This window comes from Terrapene carolina, unplaced genomic scaffold (genome assembly GCF_002925995.2).
Source record: "Terrapene carolina triunguis isolate 2854851 unplaced genomic scaffold, T_m_triunguis-2.0 Scaffold138, whole genome shotgun sequence".
Lineage (NCBI taxonomy): Eukaryota > Metazoa > Chordata > Testudines > Emydidae > Terrapene > Terrapene triunguis.
In genome coordinates, this window is record NW_020664489.1 from 3,168,364 (window position 1) to 3,192,060 (window position 23,697).

Sequence of the window (23,697 nt, forward strand, 5' to 3'; positions counted from 1 at the left end):
TAATACACACAATGGGGCCCTAAGCCCACTTGGGTCCTCTAGTTATTACCATAACATAAATATTACTACTACCAGCATCCTAGCATTAGGGACTGACACCATCAGGTCTCCTCACCTCTACCTTTAACAGTGTCTTTGGAATCCATTGCTAGTTTCTCTTAGTCTTAGGGAAATACTGAGTTCTAGCATTTGGATGCTGAGTGAAAGGTTTCCAAGGTTTCTGCCTACAGTTTCCACCATTGCAGATCCACTAATAGTAGCAGCGCTAGAATAGATCGTTAGGTCTAGAGATGACAGTGGTTAAAATGCCTGCAGTCAGTCTATATTCAGGCTCCCACCACTAAAGCTGCACCAAGGAACAGTCAATGGTGGATAATTTAAAGAGAAACATTACTAAAAACAAAGCCTGAGAAAATGAGAACTTAGCAGTGCGGTGTCCCATCAACATCTTCTGCCAAAGTGCCTAACTGCACATTTTTTCTACTTCACCGACCAATAACGTTACACCGAAGTAAATTTCCTGATAATGGCCTTGGTTCTCTGCTCCAATACTACCCCGGTGCAGTGCAGTGTTCTACCCTTACCAAGGCAAGTTCAGTTACACTGGCATAAAACTAGCGTAAGAGAGTGGAGAATCAGGCCCTGTGTCTTTAAAACTATATGCCCTGGATGAAATCCTGGCCCCCTAAAGTCAATGTGAGTTTTGCCACTGACTTTCACATAGTCAGAATTTCACCCCTTCTCTCTTTCTCTTTACTACTGTGAAAAATAAAATAAATTTCTCTGTTAATATCAAATTTTATCATAATGTTAGTAACACAAGGAGACAACTACCAGCATCTAACCTTGGCTAATGTCTTAAAATAATTGTGTTTATTGTACAATTTTAAAGGCAGTAACAACTGCAGGATGGGTTTTAAAATGCCTCTGCACAGTACTATCACAGGCAAAGATTTAGGCTGAAAATAGCATCTCTTTCAGATTCACAGGAGGAAGTGCAGCAGGTTACTGTTTTTCAAGAACCACACACCAGTTTCCCTGATCATAGTAACTCTTTTGAATTCTTATGCAATCCAGGGTTTTGCAGGCTGCTTCCAGTTCTCCTTCACAGAACACATGATAATAGCGGTGGAAAACAGGACTGAATTCTTGCAATTCCTTAGAACCAGCTGGAAGCTGAAGGGCTTTGACACATTCCCCTTTCTTGTTAGTGCCCCCTTTCAGGTGCCAGGGAACCAGCACATCTTGAGAATGAAAGGATGTTCTGTTAGTATGAACTGGCAGCTTGGAGTTAATTACCTGCTTTGCATTGCCGCCTTTGTCCTTAGAGTCATTAAGGACTCGGTCAGAACATGCTGAGTCTTGGCTACCGTTGTCATGCATTTGATCACAGAACAATCCCCAGGCCACATCTGTATTGATTTCCTCCTCTTTCCCTTTACTAGCTCTCTTTTCCTTAAGGTACTTTGACTTCTGTTTGTTGTATTCTTGTTCCATTGCCCAGACGTAAATGAGTGCCTTTCCGCCAGGCCTTAGGAGCCGGGCTAATTCACGGACAGCAGCCAGTCTTCTCTCCTAGTAATGAAAAGACTCAATGAGTACATATGAAGTTAGTACATAAGCAGGAACACAATGAAATGGAACTGACAGCAACACCACTGCTGCAATGAACAGAAATGATTCCTCCCTGCTCTACCTCCAGGTACGAAACAGACTGGAGATATTTTTTTTCCATCCTACTTTTTGGTTATGTGATCTTAGCCTGACAAAAGTGAGCATACTCCCTACTAGTGGGTGATGATGAGTAAGGGGGCAGGGGAGTAATTCATTCATAATGTAGTCAACCACTATGCACACGGGCTAGGCCAAAGCTGCATGGGAACTACTTTTTGTCTACAGTATGTGGTAACATCAGCTGTATTGATTTTATTTATTTTTATTACAAGTAGCACTGAGAGGTACCAACTGAGATACAGGCCCCATTGTGCTAGGTGCTGTACAAACACACAGTCCCTGCCACAAAAATCTTGCCATCTAAATAGACAAGACAGACAAAGTGTTGTGATCCCCACTTTATAGATGGAGAATTGAGGCACAAAGTCTCAGACTGAGCCAGGAATTTAATCAATGTCTCCTGCATCCTAATGCCGAGTCTTCCTCTCAAATGTCATTAATTGTAACTAGACCAGTGGTTCCCAAACTTTAACAATCCGTGAACCCCTTTCACTAAAATGTTGTGTCTCGCGAACCCCCTCTTAAAAATGAATATTTCCAGGAATTTTCTCCTTTACCTGAGTTTAAATTATAAAAGCAGTGATCTTGGAAATATAAAATTTGTTTTTATGACATGCTTATTACACACTATTTATTATTAATTATTATTTATCATTACAGTATTTTTACTACATTATGAAAACGGTAACACTCTTCCAAGATCTCACTTTCATAGCTTGTATCACTTTGAATAAGCCTGTTATAAGACAAGGCTCCTATGTTTCATCAAGGATGTGAAACAGCATGAAGGTATTTAAGAAGCCAACTCAGAGTTCTCCTACACAAGCATTCAGGTCTTGAGCAGTCCAGGCAAACAACGCACGTTACAACAAAGCTTAAACTTGTTCTTCATAATAATTTTAAAAACAATACAAGCTGCCTATTTACTTTTAAAAACAGCAAAAAATATCTACCTCCCTTTCCATTTCTTATCAGGAGTCTTGAAGTTTAAATCTCCTCAGTGTGATAGATATGCTTGCTTTGATCTGCTTAGCTCTGGGAAGTCCAGGGGCTCCAGGCTGCTGGCCCCATGCTGCTCTGGGTTTCTAGGGACAGCTCTGTCCGCCATTAGGGAATTTTTTCCCGAGAACCCCCTGTAACATTTCGCGAACCCCCAGGGGTTCACGAACCCCAGTTTGGGAACCACTGAACTAGACCAAATGAAACATAGATGTCTATACAATCAAACCAAATTCTTAAGAGAAAGTGGAACAATACCATGGGGGTCTGCACAGAGTGGGAAAATGACAGGGACAGTGATACCACTGCAGATTCTGATGTCTAAGGAAGTCTTTGAGTTGTAATACAGATATATTGCAATCTTATCACCTAGGACAGCACCCAGCAAGCAATGGGAAGTGACTGGAGATGCAAAAGCAGCTGATAAGGAGGGGGAAGCACATGAAGACAATTTGTGGGGAGGAGCAGAAGTGAACCAGGTTAGCTGGTGTGCTCTGCCTGCTGATCATCATACTAAACTCAGTCTTTTCTCTGTCTATCATGTCCTTCTTCCATTTTGTCTGTCTTCTTCACGTGTTTCTCATCATCTGCTTAGATTGTAAACTCTTAGAGGCAGGGACTCTACTTGACTATAAGGTAGATAGAAAGCTGGCTAGATCGTTGGGTAGTGATCAATGGCTCCATGTCTAGTTGGCAGCTGGTATGAAGTGGAGTGCCCCAAGGGTCGGTCCTGGGGCCGGTTTTGTTCAATATCTTCATTAATGATCTGGAGGATGGCGTGGACTGCACCCTCAGCAAGTTTGCAGATGACACTAAACTTGTGATAGATTCGCTGGAGGGTAGGGATAGGATACAGAGGGACCTAGACAAATTAGAGGATTGGACCAAAAGAAATCTGATGAGGTTCAACAAGGACAGGTGCAGAGTCCTGCACTTAGGACGGAAGAATCCCATGCACTGCTACAGACTAGGGACCAAATGGCTAGGCAGCAGTTCTGCAGAAAAGGACCTAGGGGTTACAGTGGACGAGAAGCTGGATGTGAGTCAATAGTGTGCTCTTTTTGCCAAGAAGGCTAACGGTATTTTGGGCTAAGTAGGGGCATTGCCAGCAGATCAAGGGACGTGATCGTTCCCCTCTATTCGACATTGGTGAGGCCTCATCTGGAGTACTGTGTCCAGTTTTGGGCCCCACACTACAAGAAGGATATGGAAAAATTGGAAAGAGTCCAACAAAAATGATTAGGGGGCAGGAGCACATGACTTATGAGGAGAGGCTGAGGGGACTGGGATTGTTTAGTCTGCAGAAGAGAAGAATGAGGGGGGATTTGATAGCTGCTTTCAACTACCTGAAAGGGGGTTCCAAAGAGGATGGATTTAGACTGTTCTCAGTGGTAGCAGATGACAGAACAAGGAGTAATGGTCTCAAGTTGCAGTGGGGGAGGTTTAGGTTGGATATTAGGAAAAACTTTTTCACTAGAAGGGTGGTGAAGCACTGGAATGGGTTACCTAGGGAGGTGGTGGAATCTCCTTCCTTAGAGGTTTTTAAGGTCAGGCTTGACAAAGCCTTGTCTGGGATGATTTAGTTGGGGATTGGTCCTGCTTTGAGCAGGGGGTGGACTAGATGACCTTCTGAGGTCCCTTCCAACCCTGATATTCTATGATTATATGATTGATGTGTGCAGTGCGTCCAGAACCCAGCACTTTGGGGCCCTAATTTCTGAAGGATTATTCTAGGAGCTACTGCAATACAAATTATTACTATTATTTATATTTGTATTATAGTAGTGTCTAGAGGCATCAGCCCCATTGTGCTAGGCACTGTATAGACACATAGCAAAGAGATGATACCTGCCCCAAAGAGCTTACAGTCTAAGTAATCTAAACAAATATTAAATCTACATAATAATAACAACATCAAGATGCAGCACAGGCCGATCTTATCAACCACCCCACGTGTGACATCTCTTCACCTTATGATCCTTTTAATGCCAGGGAGCAGGGAAAGTGTTGAAAGTTTTTGAGGAGGAAGGAGTTGCAGGAGACAAGAAGAGAAAGGAATCAGAAGGGATGAAGTGGCTATATCCATCCCCTCAGGCCTTCATCCTCCCTGTCCATACCTTCTCCTCTTTTCTTTCCCTCCCATTTCCTTACGCTCCCACTTTCTCTCCTCTTTTGAGATCCTCTTTTGCCGTTCACTTTCCAATGGGACAAGCTGGTGACCTCTTGTGAGATCTACAGATGTGAGAGTGGACTTACTGCTGTTGAAAAATGGTGGATTACAGCAATGGAGATGCAGGCATCACAAGAACTATTTCGAACTGGCACAGACAACGCGTCACAGACAAACGCCTGGAATTTCTTTTCTCCACAGATGTCCACCAAGTTTTGGCTATGATCACAGCCAATCTGTAACAGAAAGGGTATTGTTAAACTGCTGGTTTTCACAGGAAGATAGTTACAGGAATGGCTCCATCAGTCTCTTCTGTTCAGACACTACACTGGATACATTTTAGTAAAAAAATAAGTTTTAGTTAAAGGGAGAAAAAAAAATAGTCCAAATTATTTTTTTGTTGCTGCTCATTTAAAATTAGCTTGTGGGGTACTGGACTCTAAGGCTGTTGATTATGGATCCTTGGTTCTGAAAAGCGTGAGTTAGAATAGCCTTGGGACTGCTTGGGATAGTTCTCAAGGTACCCAGGCTATGAACCACCTTGTTACTTCCTGCCTCCAGCATGAGGGAGCCCTGCCTGTGCTAGCTGGGGATTTGCTCCTTAACACCACTAGCCTGCCAGGCACTCAAACACTCTCCTCTGGGCTATGCCTTGCAGATTAACAATCTTTACCTTGCAGATTAACAATCGATGAGCCCCAGTCCCCTTGAAATATTCCCCTGTGATATCCATCCCGACACTGGCTACTCACAGAAATCCCACATCCCCTGTTCTAAAAGGAACAGTGCACCCCAGTTTACCACCCTTATATCACCACTCCTGTATAATGCACAGTACTTGTGAGCACTTATAATAAAACTAAACTTATAATAAAACAAAAGAAACTTTAATTAAGAAAGAATAGAGATTCCACTAGACAAGAGAGATGGAAACAAATGGTGACAACAGAAAACAAAATCATACAACGCGAATTAGGGCCTGTGCTTATTAATGACCTTTCCTATTTAATAAATAGGTTTTCCCCACCCGAAAAGTTCAGTCTGTTGCAGAGCTGGCTGGCTTCCCAGGAACCAGGATCCAACCTTTCATGACCCCCCCAACCCAAGATATCTCCTCAGTGAATGGATGCAAAGTGTTTTTCTCCACCCTGTGATATACTGAATCAGTCCTTTGTCTTTACGCACAGCCAGGGTGATTTCTGGTCTGGTATAATGTTCCCTTTTTACCTCCAAGTGGTTTCAATTGTTTGCAGTTGTCTTTCGTGGTTTTCCATCGACTGTTCGGAAATGGGGCAAAGCTAGACAATCACGGACTAACCAGGGAGAGGTGACAACTCCTTCCTGCTTAAATGGGTCATCACTGAGTCATCTGATTCCCTGGTGACTAACTTTTACTCCAAATCTATAAGGCATCATTTCAATATAGTTACATTATTCCTTAAATATTACCTGTACACGCATCTTGTAATGATTATGAGTATTAATAAATTACAAGCTTTCAGTAGAGATCTTACATGCTATCCTGAATGGATAAATACCATGAAAGTGGTGTATTAGGTGTCAGGAACTGTTCATTGGCTACTTATTATCCAACCACTCTGCACCGTGTGAGCAGTGCAATGTGTCTGACTGGTAACCCCTTAGGTATTTAAAAACTTGGGTAATATCCAACAGCTAAACTCCTGTAACAATGGTAAAACTCTCATTCATTGACTTCACTGGAGCCAGGATTTGGCCCCCAGATGCCAAATTTTGTCTGATAAAATTTTAAACCACTAAAATACTGAACTCCCCAGAGTTGGATTTTCCAATGGAATAAAGCAATTGAGTTCTAACTCTGGTGGTGCTCCTACTCGTGTCGCTGTAGTAATTGCTATAAAGATTCAATACACATCAACACTTCCTAGTTTCTGTTTGAGTACGGGAATGTGAAATGTGTCGGTATAGACTTCCCAGCCCCAAAATATCATCACAAATACAACTGTTAGAATTGAATGTTCAGCTCTCGTGTAACTTTAACAGAGCCACAGTATATACCAAGGGAGATGGGCCACAGGGTCAGTCTTAGGGCAGATTTCATAATATGATATTTCCTTAGTTTGTACTTTCCTCTGCATTCAAGTCAAGAGTGAAGAGAAACAGCATCTACAAACATCCTTTTGCATGCCTTACATCAAAAGAATAAATCAGCGATGAGCAAGGGACTTCTGTAAAACAACCCTGCAGTGATGCACGCATCTCTTTGATTTCCAGGTCTGCCACTTGTATTGAATTTAATAATCAAGCTACCAAAATATATTTCAAATGCATGTTGGCTGGAAATATTAAATTTATTTTTGTTTTAAACAATCATCAATAGGCAGATAATGGAAAACTAGATTCCTAAATAATATTTGCTGGCAGTGTTTGTTTTATCTGAAACAGAAAGAATTCCAAGTCAGCCTGAATGGGAGAAGAATAGCAAACAACATGTTCTGACTAATCAATTTACTAAAGGTGACAGCATAGTTTAAATTAAAAAAATCTCTGCTGCATTAATTTGTAAAAATTACTATATGGAGAGAGAGTGTAAGAAAGAGCTGAGTTATCCATAATACCATCACATTTTCTAGGTTCAATCTAGCTTCGCTTTTGAGCATACAATTAAGCCTTGTTTGCAAATTTCCAGCCAAATTTTGTGATCTGACTCAGGCAAAATTCGTATTGACCTCAGTCAGAGTTTTGCCCAAGTGAAGAAACTGCAAGATTTGGCCCAAAGTAAATGTAGCTGTTGCGAAAACTGCTGAATTGACAGCTCAGGAAAATGGAATCCTTTTACACAATGAAAGCCAGGTACAGCATGGACAGTGGCACTGCAAATTTGCACACACTGCCCTGCCCAAGTGCCTCAGCACAGCCCTGAAGGGATCAATTTAATGTTGTTCAATTTCTATTTAATCTTTGGCCTCTCCACGGAGCTTACCAAAACCTGAGCCAAATGGTGCCTAATTTGGCTAGTGCTTGATAGGAGAAGGACACTTGTCCATGAAGAACTAGGCAGAGATCCCAACTCGTTTCACATTGGAAACCAATGGTAGTATCTTCTGATCACTCTCGCCCTGAGCTGAATTCAAACTGATGACCTTCATGTGATTGGTAACGAGCTGTCGAGCCTGTCTGTCACAGAATCCCCTGCGGTTCCTCCTACAGGGGCTGGCAGAACCTGACCATGCCCAGTTACCTACACTGGGTGGTTCCAGCTTTCCTCTGAGTGCCACCCTGCACTGGGCTTGGATCACAGGTGCCGACTGTCCGGGACAATTTGGCCCTATACTTGTACAGTAGAAATGGGCCTGGTAGTGTGAATTAAATAAAAACCACAGAAATGACCTTGAAAGAGACCACACTGTACACTAACGAAATCCAGTAAACTGAAACTAACTGAGAAGAACAAATCACATGACAGCCAGAATGTGAGGTCCTAATTTGCATCTAAATTATATGAAATAATTGTGAAGTCAGGCTTACTTATAATGTCATACTTATTAAAATGAATCCACTGCCCAAAACAAAAAGATTGTATCTTGTGATGAACAAGGAGACCTTGAAACATGTTGGTTACAATGCATAGCGGATCTACAAAAGGTTCACTAGGCTTAATATAACATTGTATTTAATGTAATTATGATAGAACCTCTGTGTATATGCATAAGGACTGAACACAGAGAATCACCATAAATCTGTCTCTTACAGGAATTAAGCAAGTTTAAGATCCTTACTAGGATAAGCACAATATGACTTTTTTATATATAGTTATCAAAGAATTATAATTCCCATATTCTATCATTTTATAGTTTACAGTGTGAGAACTATACCTTGTATCACTTCAAAATGAATACACATTGGCTCAGGTCTTTTAAAAACAATGAGCCAGATCCTCAGCTAGTGTAAACTGGGTGAGTTCAATGGAGTGGCCCATTATTTTTTATGAGTATTTTTTTTTCACAGTGGGTAGGCGGTTTTGTCCTGTGAGATGTTGTCTGGCATTTACAGCTAGAGACAGGGAGTCAGAACTCTGGGCTCCGTCACTGACTTGCTGGGGTGAGCTAGGGAAAAATATCACTTCACCATCAGAGTGATATGGTGAAGTTTCATGTTCACAAAGCATTTTGGGGACAGAGAAGTGCCCCCATATTATCATCTAGCAGACCCTCTCCCTTACATTGCTCTCTGAGCCTCCAAGCCCTGGTCGAGAGACTCAGACTCTTGGGTCTCACGCTATTGCACTGAAAATAACTGTGTAGACGCTGCAGCTTGAGCTGCAGCTCAGGCTCTGAAACCTGGGGCAGGGGAGGGACTTTAGAGCCTGAGCCATAACTTAAGAGCGCTATCTACACAGCTATTTTTATCATGATAGCATGAACCCCATGAGCCTGAGTCTGTCGCTTCCCATGAGCCTGGGCTCAGAGGCTCTTTGCTGCTGGCTGATAGACGTACCTTACGTGACCCTGGTTCTCATGCAGCAAGATAACCATATTCCTATGGCAAGACAGTGCAGCCGACTGTGTAAACAGGACATGGCATGCTCAGTCTAAATGCATAGGAGCTTCTTCCTCTTTCCCCAGGAGTTCTCTGCAGCATTTCCATATATAGTTATACATCTTAAGGGCGGCGGGGGGGGGGGGGCAATATGATCACCTAGAATGATCTGCAAAACACAGATCATAGAATTTCACCCAGTGATTCCTGCATCAAACCCAGCACTTCTGGTTGAGCAAAAGCATCTCTTTTGGAAATTCATTAAATCTTGATTTAGATGTTTCAAGTGATGAAGAATCCATCACATCCCTAGGTAAGTTGTATATTTTTAAGGGTTCCCCCTTTTCTTATCCGTTTTGGGAATCCTTTCAATCTTCTCTTATTTCAGCAAATCAAGCTCCCTGCTTTGAACCACCTGAAGTCTCTTATCTGCATCAGGTACTGTAGCTGAATGTTCAGTTGAGCATGGCCTCAAGTCTAATCATTCTAGCAGCCAGGAGTTTTACACCTTTTATTATTTCCTGGAAGGAGGCTTGCATCTCAGGTTTAACTGGTTTTATTTTAGACAGCAATCCCCTAATGGCTGTCTTTGTGGCACACACATTCTTATCTTTCTCCATTATTCTTTGTGAATAGAACACTGGCCCACAGGGAGTTCCACAATGGATGCTGCTGCTTCTCTCTGGTTGCTTGCAAAAAAAGCACTTAATGTAAGCATTGCATTTCTGTACAATCCTTCCGGGGTTGCAATCTTTAGACACTTGTTAGTTGCAGTTTCAGGGTCTTCTTGATTTTCTAAGGCCTCAGCTACACTGCGATTTCAGTCACTGATGTAGATCCACCAGAGCAAGCCACTTAATGTAGACATGGTTTACACTAGCGTATCCAACTCTGTTTTACACCAGAGTAAGCTGCACTGGCAAAAAGCATATCTGAACTGGGGTTTGCAGCTGGGCAGGTGAAACCCCATTGTAAACAAGTTCTTAGTCACTTAAATTGCCACATGTGGGCTGTGGAAGAGCAGCGCTGCTAAGGAGCAGTCCATGTAACCCATTAGATTGAAGAGAGAAATGGAAGAATAAAAGGGAAGTTATAGGGAAGGAAGGTGGGGATTAGAAAAATGGGCAGAGTGGTGATTTGTAAGCACTTCCAGCAGCCCCACAGGCAGATTCTTTGGGGGTGGGATGGGGAGGAGCATGAAGCAGACCTACTGTCACTACTGGGCTTCTAGCAGCCCAACAGTCATAGTTTCATCCAGAGGTGGCTGCATTTCAGTGGTAAGTAAAAGGATTCTAATAACATATAGTTAGTAAAGTCATATGGAATGGAACCTTGGGACAAAAGATGCTAAATAAAGATATTATTAATGGCATCACAACCTGGGAGAGGCTAAGTCCTCAGCCAAGATTAGGTAGAGATAGATAAAAACACTATTATGTTGCTGTGACAGAATACACCCCTGTGTTCACACCCTACATGTTGTTGTAATAATGTCTGTACAAGGTATGCCTTGTGAGGTATCATTTAAAAACTCATAATTTGCTGATCAATAATATGGCAACATGCACATAGCAGTGTAGTATATAAAGTTATGAACATAAGCTGAAATCATGACTGAAGTATGTTTCCCAGATAAGTCTGGGAAGTGGCTAAACCAGTTCCTCAGAGACAAAGGGCAAGCTGACGCCTCAGCCAGGTGTCAACAAGGCTAATGGACCATTCCCTGCTAAGTGGCCATTCTTTGGCAAGGAAGGGGGCCAGCAGGGACAAAAATCTACATCTTAGCAAAGAAACAGCATGGAGTTTCCTTTCTTCACCAGACTGCCTGTAGCCTTGCTCCCAGCTGGAAATGCTTCTGAGAGGGGGGACAGGACTATAAAAAGAAGGGGCAGACACCCCAAAATACCCCTCTCTCTTTCTCCCTGCCACCCCATTCTTCACACCTGAGAAGACAAAAGGAAACAGCCATTGGACTCTGGAGGGGTCTAGACCTGAGAGTTTGGGCAGTAATCTGCTGGAGCATGTGGTGGAAAGTCTGCTTTGCAACTAAGTTAGTTTCTTAAGTACATACTAGTAAACATGTTATCTTTATTTTTCTTGTAACCATTCTGACTTTTATGCCTCATTACTTGTACTCATTTAAAATCTCTCTCTCTTTGTAGTTAACAAACTTGTTTTATTGCTTTCTCTAAGCCAATGTGTTTAAATTGAAGTGTCTGGATAGCTATTTAAAATAATAAAATGGCATATTATTCCTTTAAAGGAATACCAGATTTAATATATTTGTACTGGCTAGGAGAGGGCTGGACAGTACAGGACAGACATTTCTGGGGGAAGATCTGGGTCTGGAGCGGGTGTTGGGGTCACCCTGCCACATAGCCCAGGCTAGTAAGAGCCACAGTGAGGCTGGCTGGCTGCAGCACCCACAGACATAGCTGGCAGTGACACACATGCCAGAGGCTGTTTGTGAGCAGTCCAGGTAGGAGGCTGTAGCAGCAAGGCATTGTAAAGGGCACCCCAGGTTACAGAGCCGGGGTGACACAGCTGCTCATTAGTCTGGATTGTGCCCCAGTATGTCACAGTATTCCATCATTATGTATATTCTTTGTACTTTACCTCATTATAACTAACTCCACCTGGTGGAATTAGTTCATTTAAGTCTCTTGGAACCTGATTGATTCAACTCATCTGACGCCGATAGAGAGAACGACATCTAATTCTGAAATCCAACCACCAAATGAAATTATATGGCTCCCCAGAGAAACGTTTCAGCTATAACTAATAGCATGAGAGTCTCGAGGAACCAAATTACATTCTAGCAAGCGTGCGCACACGCACGCACATACACACAGAGCAAGAAAGACGACTACAGCCACAGCGAGAGAGAAAAATTCCCTTGCTTTAGCTGGTCTGAGTCAGACCTTTAGCATTTCCTTCACGTAGTGTTTTGTTTTCTACCGCACAGAACCAAGATGCCTTTGGAAATAATATATTGTGTCTAAAATGGGAGGTTCATCTCTCACTGGCATAATATCAGAATCAACTCATATACATCAGTATATTCACTTGTTTTGTGCTCCTTGCTCACCTGTTCTTTTGGAGCTCTCCCTTCATCCCCCAGCCACCCCACCATAAGATCTTTCACCCCTTCAGTTACTCTTTATTGAGAGAGCAGGACAATGGAGGCTCCCCAGAACAGACTGCTTGCCCAGTCTTTAGTCAGTGCAGTCTGACCACTACCCAACACAAAGAACTGGCTCCAGGGATACTTTGTAAGTCAGTTCTTCCTATCTGCTTTCACATGCCACCAGGCTCACTGAAATGCCATCTCCTCTGGGAGGACAGCATACCGAATGCAGCCCTGATACTTCCACCAACTTGCACTAATAATGCACCAAACCTTTTACTCCCCTTCCTGAAAAAAGGTACATTTTATGTGATACTCCAAATCCTGGCTGATCCTAGACTGGGAGGGGAAATGGAGTGGGGAGAAATAGACCCATGTTTCACTGCAGAAAAGGTAAAATGCTATATCAGAATAACTTAATACTTAAATTAAGTCAATCATTAATTAAAGTTTGTAAAATACTTTGCAATCCTTGGACAAGGGGTGCTATAAAAGTGCAAATTTGCTACAATAAAACCCACCATTTTACATCTTATTTATTACATTTCTCACTAATGTCAATATTCTTGCCAAGGTCTACTTGATACACTTTCACACAGTAACTGTTTGTTTGCATTTTCCATCAAAGTGCCATCCCAATTAAAAATGGAAACTCTGAAAATGCAAGGCTACAATGCCCTTCAAGCTTATGCTGTAGGTCTTTGGGGATGCTGAACCTTCCAATGTGCATTCACACATAACCACCCCTGCTTCGGCACGCTGGAAACCTGGAGTCAGATCCAAAGCCCATTGAATTCAATAGGAGTCTTTGCATTGACTTCAGTGGGCTTTGAACTTAGGTCATTGTAGTGGCCTAGGCTGAAATATGGCATTATAAGAAAACAAAAGCCCTGGATGTAGATATCAAAGTCGTGCTTAAAAACAATGACATAAATGTAACAAAAACCAGCTAAAAAACCCAGGGAATTGTTTGGTGAAAATCAGTTTCTCTGGCTCCTTTGCATACATTACAACAATGAAATACCTGTGGGAGCCAAAAAACCACTGGGATCACATATTTTATCAGATGCACAATCTTCTGTCAGTTTCTGTCCTAACTAAATGAGGCTCTGATTCCATCTCTCACTCAAAATTCTTCACCTGAGTTTCTGATTGTCATGCAATTGCTGTTCTCTATTGTAACAGAATAATACAGCCATTACAGCATAGCTGGTTTTGTTGAGTGTGCCTGAATTCATGCTAGTTCCATTGTCACACAATAATACCTGACTAGACAAGGCTCTGTGTAATCATCTAAAAAAAGTCAAGCAAACACAATAGCACAGACAGCTGTGGGGACATTTTCAGACAGTGCCTAAAGATTAAAACACCATGAGATGTACCTTAACTTTGAATTGCTGTTAGAGCTGCTATTTAAAGTACCCTTTCTAAAAATGGACTGTAACCTCTACAGCACACTGCCTACACACAGAAACTACTTGTCTCAGTTCCTTCTCTTTACTTTCCAACATCTGCAGGTCAAAATACTTCAGGCTGCATAGCAGCATCGATATATTTGTGCCTTAATAAAATAACTCAATTTCTCAGCAATGTGTCACTGCCTCCTGTCCTAGAGTATCTGCGCTGAGAGTTCTGAATAGGTGTTATGAATACAGAGAGACCTCTTAAAAGGAACTAATAAGTATTGTCACGTAAGGGCAGACCACAGTTACTGAGAAAAATGCTGGGTCAAATACCTCCATCAGTCAAGGGGGGGAAAATGGAGGAAAGATTTGATTCTCTGTATCTTACTCCTGGGGGAATTCTGCACCAAAAAATTAAAAATTCTGCACACAATATTTTAAAATTCTGCAAAGTTTATTTCTCAAAATAACACTACATAATCACACCGGTTTAAATTATTTTGGTAATTTATTTCAAAATACCCATCAGCAAGTATGTCTGAAACAATACAGACACACACAAAAATTCCCCCTGGAGTTGAGAGTTAAAGAAACCCCTATGACAACCCAGTTCCTGTTTCTCTGCAGTGTCTTCTATGTGCGAGCTGGGCTCTGCCAGGTCCAGTGGCCCCGGGTGGTAGCCAGAAGCACTGCAGCCCGTTTCTATGGGGGAAAGAAAATTATGTAAAAAAAAACCATTACTTTCTGCAAAATTCTGCACTATGTAGTGGCACAGAATTCCCCCAGGAGTAATAGTATCTAAAGAGCAACACTGTTATCCTGATACTTCACCTGCCAAAACGAGCGTACTCTGCAAATTCCACTCCCCCCCTCAGTTCACACTAATATCCGACCAAAGTCAATGGGGCTAAAACAATGTATGAAATATGATCAGGCTCAGACATACTCACTGCAAAAGCCCAGTAAGCACCAGCAGGGACACAAGGGACAGCTGCATCCTCTCCCTGGCGTAAAAAGGGAAGAGCATGCTGACTAATCCAGCACAATAATTCTATAATGAAGCACCAGTCTATAATGAACCCCAAAGGTACCTGCCACTAAAGATGAAGCTTACATGTTGCCCCATGTTCTAAACTACTTCCTGTGGGACTGTGCAGCAATACTTCAGGGAAACAGGTACAAAATCCCTTTGAGGGCTATATTTTCGGATGGGCTGAGCCCAACTCTCACACAAATTTGTACCCACAAAATAAACTGTGGGCACAAACCAAAATATATGAATGTCCAACTCCCTGGTATGCTCCCACAATCATAGGAACAGCCCTCCATTTAGCCCAGTATACAATCTTTGACAGTGGCCTGTACCAAGCACTTCCTTTCTTTTCAGGGCAGATTTTGAAGAGGAACTGTTCTATGCTTGTGAGTGTCCCCTTACACTCATGAGAAGCCTTGGATTCTTTAGGCTTGGAAGTTGTAGATTCATCTCCTGAGTTCATGCCTGGAGGGTTGCTGCCCATTGGTCAGGACCGGTGTATGGGGGGGGGGTCTCCCCAGCCTGGATCCTACTGGGGGTGTCTCATGGCTTTTTTCATGAGGTGCTTCCTCAGTTTGAGCTTTCAACCCTCACGAGTCTGGGGAGGGAAAAAGTGGCAGATAGTGCACTTAACAAAGACGTGAGCTTCACCAAGACAGAAAAGGCAGTGTTGGTGTTTGGCGCTCTCTGAAAAGGAGAGGGGGCAGAAAACGCACTTCTTAAATCCCAGGACTCTGGCCACAGTTCTTCCCCTCAGAGAAGAAATTCCCCAAGATAGGGAAAGAACTAACTAAACTACACTACACTAAGTACTAAAATGATAAATTCTAAAATAGTGAATATATATATATAAAACAGCAGATCGAAGAAAGAAAACAACGGAAGAAGCTGTGGACACAGAAGATTCCGACTCAGGCCATGAGGCAGTAAGAAGGAACTGGAGGGAGAGGTGGCAGTCCCTACCACCCCTTATATGCTTGGGCTGGACCCTGAGGAGAGCAACTGCGACTGTGCGGACCAATGGACACGGCTTACTAAAGATCTCTGGACTCAGATGCATGGCGTGCATTAATAAATTAATTAATGGAGATATCTTATCTCCTAGAACTGGAAGGGACCTTGAAAGATCATCGAATCCAGCCCCCTGCCTTCACTAGCAGGACCAAGTACTGATTTTGCCCCAGATCCTTAAGTGGCCCCCTCAAGGATTAAACTCACAACCCTGGGTTTAGCAGGCCGATGCTCAAACCACTGAGCTATCCCTCCCCCCATACATATCCATGGGTGGAATTCGCACAGGGACCATCACTTGAAGAACTTTTTCCTCTCTGGTTAGACGTGCAGATTTTTCTTTCTGGAGAGCACTCAGTCAGGAATGAAAGACTGCAATGTACTTGACATACCAGTGGACTAATAATTATTTTCAGGCCAGAGGAGTCAGGCATAAGCATGCCTGCTTATAAATCAGTTGGTTCTTTCTGGCTTGTGACATCAGTAATGCAAACAGCTGTATTACAAATACTTGCAGGGCTTTAAATAATAGCTTATGTTTTATAGCTGAGTATAAATAGTAGGACAAACTCCTGAAACAGATAAACAAGTAAGACTTCTATTATTACTAATGACAATATTTTACACTGTAATGATGTTTTCAGCCTGAAGGATTCCAAACTATTTTACAATCTAAACACATAAATGAATCAATTCATTGCTCAAATGCAGACATTTCTGGGCTAAAGAACAGCAGCAGACAGCACGCTGTATAACACCGAGGAGGGTTTTTTAGCCAAAGAATTAAGGGAAACCTGTAGCTCTACAAAAAGTGTCATGATATCTTTTAACTTTGAAATATCTGCATTTCTTCTACACTGAAAAAAAAATCATTTGTTTAATATTTGTGTGAGTGTGTGTCGTTGTGTTGGGAAGGGAGGAGAGTGAGTGTGGGGGGATGTGCCAGAGGGCAGAAGATACAGTTGAATGACAGGATACAGGAGATTAGTGAATGTTAGTGATAGGGGGTGTCTTTGATGATGGGAAAAGAGAAAGGGATCGATAAGGAAGATGAGAGAAAGAACAAGTGATTGAAGGGAGACAAGAAATTGCAAGAACACAATCACAGCAATGAAAGGAGAAGGGTCAGAGGAAGAGAAAAGGGGCGATGGAAAAATTATACATCACAAAAACTGGTATGAAAGGAAAAGAGAAACAAGGAAGAAATGCTACACCAAGATTTATTGAGCAGAAAGGAGATTAAAGGGGAATGGAAGCAATATTACGTAGGAGGCCAAGTAGGCCAGATCGTTAGCTGGCATAAATCAATGTAGCTCCACTGACTTCAATGGCTCTATGCCAGTTTTAACCAGTGAGGATCTGGCCCAGTATGTTTGGTTTTTTTAAACAACTACTGAACGGCATGCAAAATGTCAAAGGTTACATTAAATAAACTGATAAAGAATAAAACATGGCTAGAAAAGATGAACAAGGAGACAGGAGAACCATGCTGCAGGAAGTTCACCTTGGGCAGAAAATTGCCAACAGTTGCCCCTCTTATGCATGCCAGTCTGAAAGAGTTTGAATGATGCCCTTTTATTTTGCACTCTTTTCCTTGTTTGTTTATTCTGAAGCGTAGGCCCCAAACCTGCAAATGGGGTTTTAGGGCTTGTCTATACTTACATTTTATAGCGCTCTAACTTGCTGGCTCACGGGGGTGAAAAATCACTCCCTAAGCGCAGCAAGTCTGAGCGCTTTAAAGTGCTAGTGTAGACAGGCTCCCAGCGCTCAGAGCTAATCCCCTCGTGGAGGTGGATTACCAGGAGTGCTGAAAGAGCTCTCTCCCGGTGCTCGCGCGCGACCACACTCGCACTTCAAAGCGCTGCTGCGGGAGAGTTCCCGCGACAGTGCTTTGAAGTTTCCAGTGGAGACATACCCTTAAACTACAAGCTCTTCATGGGGGTCTTGTCTTTGCTTCTTCCATGAGTACTATGGCACATTAGAAATAAATACCACAGATAGTAAAATCCACAGAAGGTGTGGCACCTACTGACTATAAATTATGCCAGTGTGTTAGCTTCTGTCTCTAGCAAAGTGCATCTGTGGAGAGATTTAGTGGACGTTACACACTACGGGGATCTGATGTCATACCCTGTTCCATCAGCAAGAGGCACTCTACTGCTATCTACTAGCATACACGGGAACTAGATATTTTTATACAGACGCATCTCTCTGGTATTTTTTTTAACACTTCTGCTTTTTGATATTTGTTAGACGTAATCACTTGCATAGGGTCAAATGCTCCCCGTCATTGTGTAATGTAGAAGGAAACAAAAGAGCATAAAGAAGGGGTGAAATGTCATAAAAAACAAAGTGGGGGAGAATGGTGGCTTAGTGGCAGTTCCCTTCATCCCTGAGAACTCACAGAAGCCCTCTTTGAGTGTGCTGCATGGCTAGGGTTTGGAGGGAAGAGGAGGACTGGGGAGCAATCACTTTACTTTACAGGCTCCCCTCAAAACTTGGTAGAGTTCTAATTGAAAGTCTCTGTTGAACTTGATGCTCCTTGAAAATTCCACTTTCTTCTCTTCACTTCTGTACACACTCAAGATGTGTTTGTGTAGGGGTGAGGGCTGTCGTGCAGTCATGACGAGGACAGCCAATGGAAGCCCAGTTCCCAAGTAAGCCACGCTGCCAGAGAAAGAGGACCATGGTGCAGTATACAGAGGGCACACCTTGCAGATACACCTTGGAGATCTTATTGGTACTGCAGTTTCAGAGACATCCCCACATCCCTTCCACCCACCTTCCAAGTGGAAAATCTACTGGGACACCTGAAATTGTCTGACCATTTGCCCCTTTCATGGCAGTGGTGAATACAGACCATTGTAATTATTCACTACAATTTTCCACTATGACATACTTTGATTTGTAAACCAAAAAGAAAAAAAAGAAAAGGTAACAAATGGAATGTGCAAACCAGGGGCAGCTCTATGTTTTTTGCCGCCCCAAGCACGGCAGTCAGGCGGCCTTTGGCGGCATGCCTGCGGGCGGTCCACTGCTCACGTGGATTCGGCGGCATTTCTGCGGGTGATCTGCCGGTCCTGCGCCTTCGGCGTACCTGCCGCCAAATTGCTGCCAAAGCCGCGGGACCGGCAGACCTCCCGCAGGCATGCCACCGAAGGCAGCCTGACTGCTGCCCTCACGGCGATCGGCACACCCCCCCGCGCTTGCTGCGCTGGTGCCTGGAGCCGCTGCTGGTGCAAACTTAGGACAATCAGTAATTGCTCTTTGGGGCTGGGAGCATATTTTAATTCTGTGTTTGTACAGTGCCTAGCACAATGGGGTCCCAGTCCATGACTGGAGGTCCTAGGCATCACAATAACACAAATAATAAGAACAATAAGAGAAGACAAATAACATCAGTGACTTACCATGTACAAGTCCTTGTTGATTCCAAGATATTTCCCATTTCCACAACCTACGTCAGCCACCATAGAGCCTTTTGGTAAAGTCCTAAGAAACTCAACAATTTGGGGCCATGGACTATGCCTGGTGCTGCTGAAGTGTGTTGCGATCTCTTCATACACCTTGTGTACATACTCTTGTTCCAGCTTTGAGGCCTCTGTCTCACTGTCATGGAATGAGGGTGCTTCCTCTCTTTGACGGCCTTGCTGACTGTCACATACAGAAGGGTAAGCTAGGGTGCAGGAATAAGAAATCCAGATTGGAAACTTTTAACTTGTTGATTACATTTACTTAATAGGAAAACAAACAAACAAACAAACAAACAAAAAAAGAGAAAATCCATTAAAACCATAGAATATAATGAAGACTTTGTAAAAGACATCTGTCAATATAGCTGAACTGCAGATTAAATTGTAAAAGTCTGAAAAACTTTAAAACAAACAGCCTGTATATTAGTCAACGTACTGTCACATTATCCAAGGTTCTCACCAGCTTTTGATTCCAAAAATGATACATTACCACTACTGTCAAAGATCATGTGCTTGCTGTAATAGAGCCTCTGCTACAGTGTGTAAGTGTTTAAAGGTGAAATTCACCACTGTTCACAAGGGCTAAACACTACGTAAATCCCTATTTTGAGGGCTTAAGTGGTGCATGTGTCTTGTGATGTCTGTCTATCTAAGGTACTTATACAGTCCCCATCACCATAGTATCTGAGCACCTCCAGTCTTTAATGTATTTATCCTAACAACACCCCTGTGAGATAAGGAAGTATAATTGTCCCCCTTTTTTTTTTTTTTTTTTTTTTTTTTTTTTACACAGATGGGCAACTGAGGTAGAGAGAGACTAAATTACTTGACTAGCCCAAGGTCATAGGCAAGTCTGTGGTGAAGGAGAGAATTTAATCCAGGTCTTTCAAGTCCCAGGAGAGTGCCCTCCCCGTTGGACCATGTCTTGGCCTTTGCCTTAATTTCACCCAATAAGGAGTATGGGCTTCAAGCCTCTAGAAAACATCAATTTGGTATTTTTAGATGGCAGCCTCCCATCTGGCTCTTCCGACATTCATTTATCTTACTTTTCATGTCTGGCCAGATCAGCCCCAAAATAGAACCTGACTAGAGTCAAGCTGATTAGAAGCAATCATGTTCTTTTTTAGGAACTGTGGCAGATGGAGGTGTCATTAGAGAAGATTTTGGAACAAACTGATAAATTAAACAGTAATAAGTCACTAGAACAAAGTTTTGAAGGAACTCAAATATGAAATTGCAGAACTACTAACTGTGGTACGTAACCTATGATTTAATTCAGCTTCTGTACCAGATGACTGGAGGATAGCTAATATGATGCCAATTTTTTAAAAAGGCTCCAGGGGCCAGTAAGCCTAACTTCAGTACCAGGCAAATTCGTTGAAACTGCATTAAATAATAGAATTATCGGACACATAGATGAACACAATTTGTTGGGGTAGAGTCAACATGATTTTTGTAAAGGGAAATCATGCCTCACCGATCTACTAGAATTATTTGAAGCAGTCAACAAACATGTGGACAAGGGGGATCCAGTGGATATAGAGTAATTAGATTTTCAGAAAGCCTTTGACAAGGTCCCTCACCAAAGGCTCTTAAGCAAAGTAAGCTGTCATGGATAAGAGGGAAGGTCCTCTCATGGATCAGTATGTCCAAAGCAGACTCCAAAGAGTTACAAAGGGATCTCACAAAACTGGGTTACTGGGCAACAAAATGGCAGATGAAATTCAATGTTGATAAATGCAAAGTAATGCACATTAGAAAACATAATCCCAACTATACATATAAAATGATGGGGTCTAAATTAGTTGTTACCACTCAAGAAAGAGGTCTTGGAGTCATTGTGGACAGTTCTCTGAAAACATCCACTCAATGCGTAGCAGCAGTTAAAAAAGCTAACAGAAAGTTGGGAATCATTAGGAAAGGGGTAGATGATAAGACAGAAAATATCACATTGCCTCTATATAAATCCATGGTATGCTCACATCTTGAATACTGTATGCAGATCTGATCGTCCCATCTCAAAAAATATATTGGAAATGGAAAAGGTCAACAAAAATGATTATGGATATGGAACAGCTTTCATATGAGAAGAGATAATAAGACTGGGACTTTTCAGCTTGGAAAAGAGATGACGAAGGGGGGATATGATAGAAGTCTATAAAATCATAACTGGTTTGGAGAAAGTAAATAAGAAAATGTTATTTACTCCTTCTCACAACACAAGAACCAGGGGTCACCAAATGAAATTAATAGGCAGCAGGTTTAAAATAAAAAAAAGGAAGTATTTCTTCACACAACACACAGTCAACCTGTGGATCTATTTGCCAGAGAATGTTGTAAAGGCCAAGACTATAACAGGGTTCAAAAAAGAACTAGATAAGTTCATGGACGACAGGTCCATCAATGGTTATTAGCCAGGATGGGCAGGGATACAAAATCATGCTCTGAAGTGTTCCTAGCCTTTGTTTGCTTGAAGCTGGGAATGGATGACAAGAGATGGATCAATTGATGATTACCTGTTCTGGTCATTCCCTCTGGGGTACCTGGCACTGGCCACTCGGAAGACAGGATACTGGGCTAGATGGACCTTTGGTCTGAACCAGTATGGCCATTCTTATGTTACACAAAGTTCTCCTGCTGAGGAGATGTAGGTGGGGGAAAGTATCCATTCACTGATACTGTATCATATTGCTTTTAAAAGGAAACAGTGCCCAATAAGCTTTGTTCTTTGGCTACACAAGGAAAATGCAAGCTTTGAATGTGAGGGCTGTTCATAGAAATACCAAACATTCATTACATACGATTTCAAATAACTGTGCTTCAGGGTCTGATAAAAGGACAACACACAGGATTCAATGATCAACCCAAGACACTTACTGCAATTGCAAGGGCTTCTCCTCACTTTCCTAAAAGTAAACGATGTCCTTGTTCCCCTCCTGTTTAATGTCAAATCTCCAACATCAGGAGTGACTGATCCAACTTTCTGTCGCTCAGATGCATGAACGATATCAAACTTTCGAGGTGTGATCCTAATACAAAATAAAGTGATTATTTAATCGGTACTGGGCAAACTGCTCATTGTGACAGATGGAGCAATTTCCAGTCATATCCTTGAGAGACCTCATTGAATTTAGTTTAAGTAGCTTTGGGGTCCATTGTACTAAATGAATGGTTTATGATTATTGTGAGCTAGGCTTGTATGTAACCTCTCGAGGGGGAGGTGAATGCAAATTCCCTGCCTCCAGCTATGCAAAAACCCAGCCTTTTGAAGCTATGCCCTGAGGAGTCCACTGTCTGATTTCTTTCTCCTGGCATCTGAAGCTCAAAGGCCCAAGCTGTACAAAGGAAAGACTGCACTATTCACAGATGTGCTAGTTCTCAGCTAAGGCTGATATGAACTTGATATGTACAGGAAAACCCCTTTGTGGGGTTTGAAGGACTGACTCCTACCAGAGCTCTTGTTAGAGTTGGGGTGACCTCTGGTAAGCTTATTAGCATGCATGTATGTTCTTTTATTGTTTTTAATGTTTTTCTGTCATGCGTTCACCTTCAGAATAAATGTGCTTGCTTATAAAGAACTGACTGGTAACTTAACCGTGGCAATTACACTGTTTATAGCCTTCAAAGAGAAAGCAATGTGCAGACACTGGACCTGTGTAGGCAGTATGGCTTGCTGAGACTACCAAAAAGGGTAGGCAGGGAACTGTGCAGCCTGGAAGAACCCTGGTCAGGAGGGAGAGAGACATGGGTCTCTGCCCAAGAGAGGTGACAGCTTAGGAGCTGGGAGCCTAGAGTGGGTGTCTGCGAGGGACCGTGGTGCAGTGGCCTTGAACTGTAACACTCATTACTAAGGCTACGTGTCTGTCATTGAAATAATGGACTCCGTGACCTCCGTGACTTCTGCAGCGGCCAGTGCAGCCCCTGGGCCAGCCGCACTGGCCGCTGCTGTAGCAATTTGGTTGTGGGAGGGGGCTCAGGGCTGGGGCAAGGGGTTGGAGTGCGGGGCGGTGCTTACCTCGGGGGGGGATCCCCGGAAGCGGACAGTATGTCCCTGCAGCTGCCCCTGCCGGGGGCACCGCTCCCGCAGCTCCCATTGGCTGGGATTCCCCGCCAATGGGAGCTGCGGAGCTGGAGCTCGTGATGGAGGCAGCGTGCGGCGCCCCCCCTGGCCTTCCCTCCCCGTAGGAGCTGCAGGGTCATTCCGGCCACTTCTGGGGAGCTGCGCAGAG

General features: G+C 42.8%; 1 protein-coding gene across 3 annotated transcripts in view; it reads right to left on the bottom strand.

Annotated features, from left to right (window-relative positions):
* Window positions 1-846: 846 nt before the first annotated feature.
* ALKBH8 (alkB homolog 8, tRNA methyltransferase) overlaps window positions 847-23,697 on the bottom strand; it is an 80,822-nt gene continuing 57,971 nt past the window's right edge. For all 3 annotated transcript variants that reach the window (XM_026653418.1, XM_026653417.1, XM_024217170.2), the window contains exons 9-12: window positions 22,346-22,497; window positions 19,406-19,671; window positions 4,990-5,139; window positions 847-1,575 (exon numbers count right to left, since the gene is read on the bottom strand). In XM_026653418.1, the coding sequence (XP_026509203.1) occupies window positions 1,006-1,575; window positions 4,990-5,139; window positions 19,406-19,671; window positions 22,346-22,497 (1,138 nt within the window). In that variant the 3' untranslated portion in view covers window positions 847-1,005. The remainder of the gene's footprint in view (window positions 1,576-4,989; window positions 5,140-19,405; window positions 19,672-22,345; window positions 22,498-23,697) is intronic.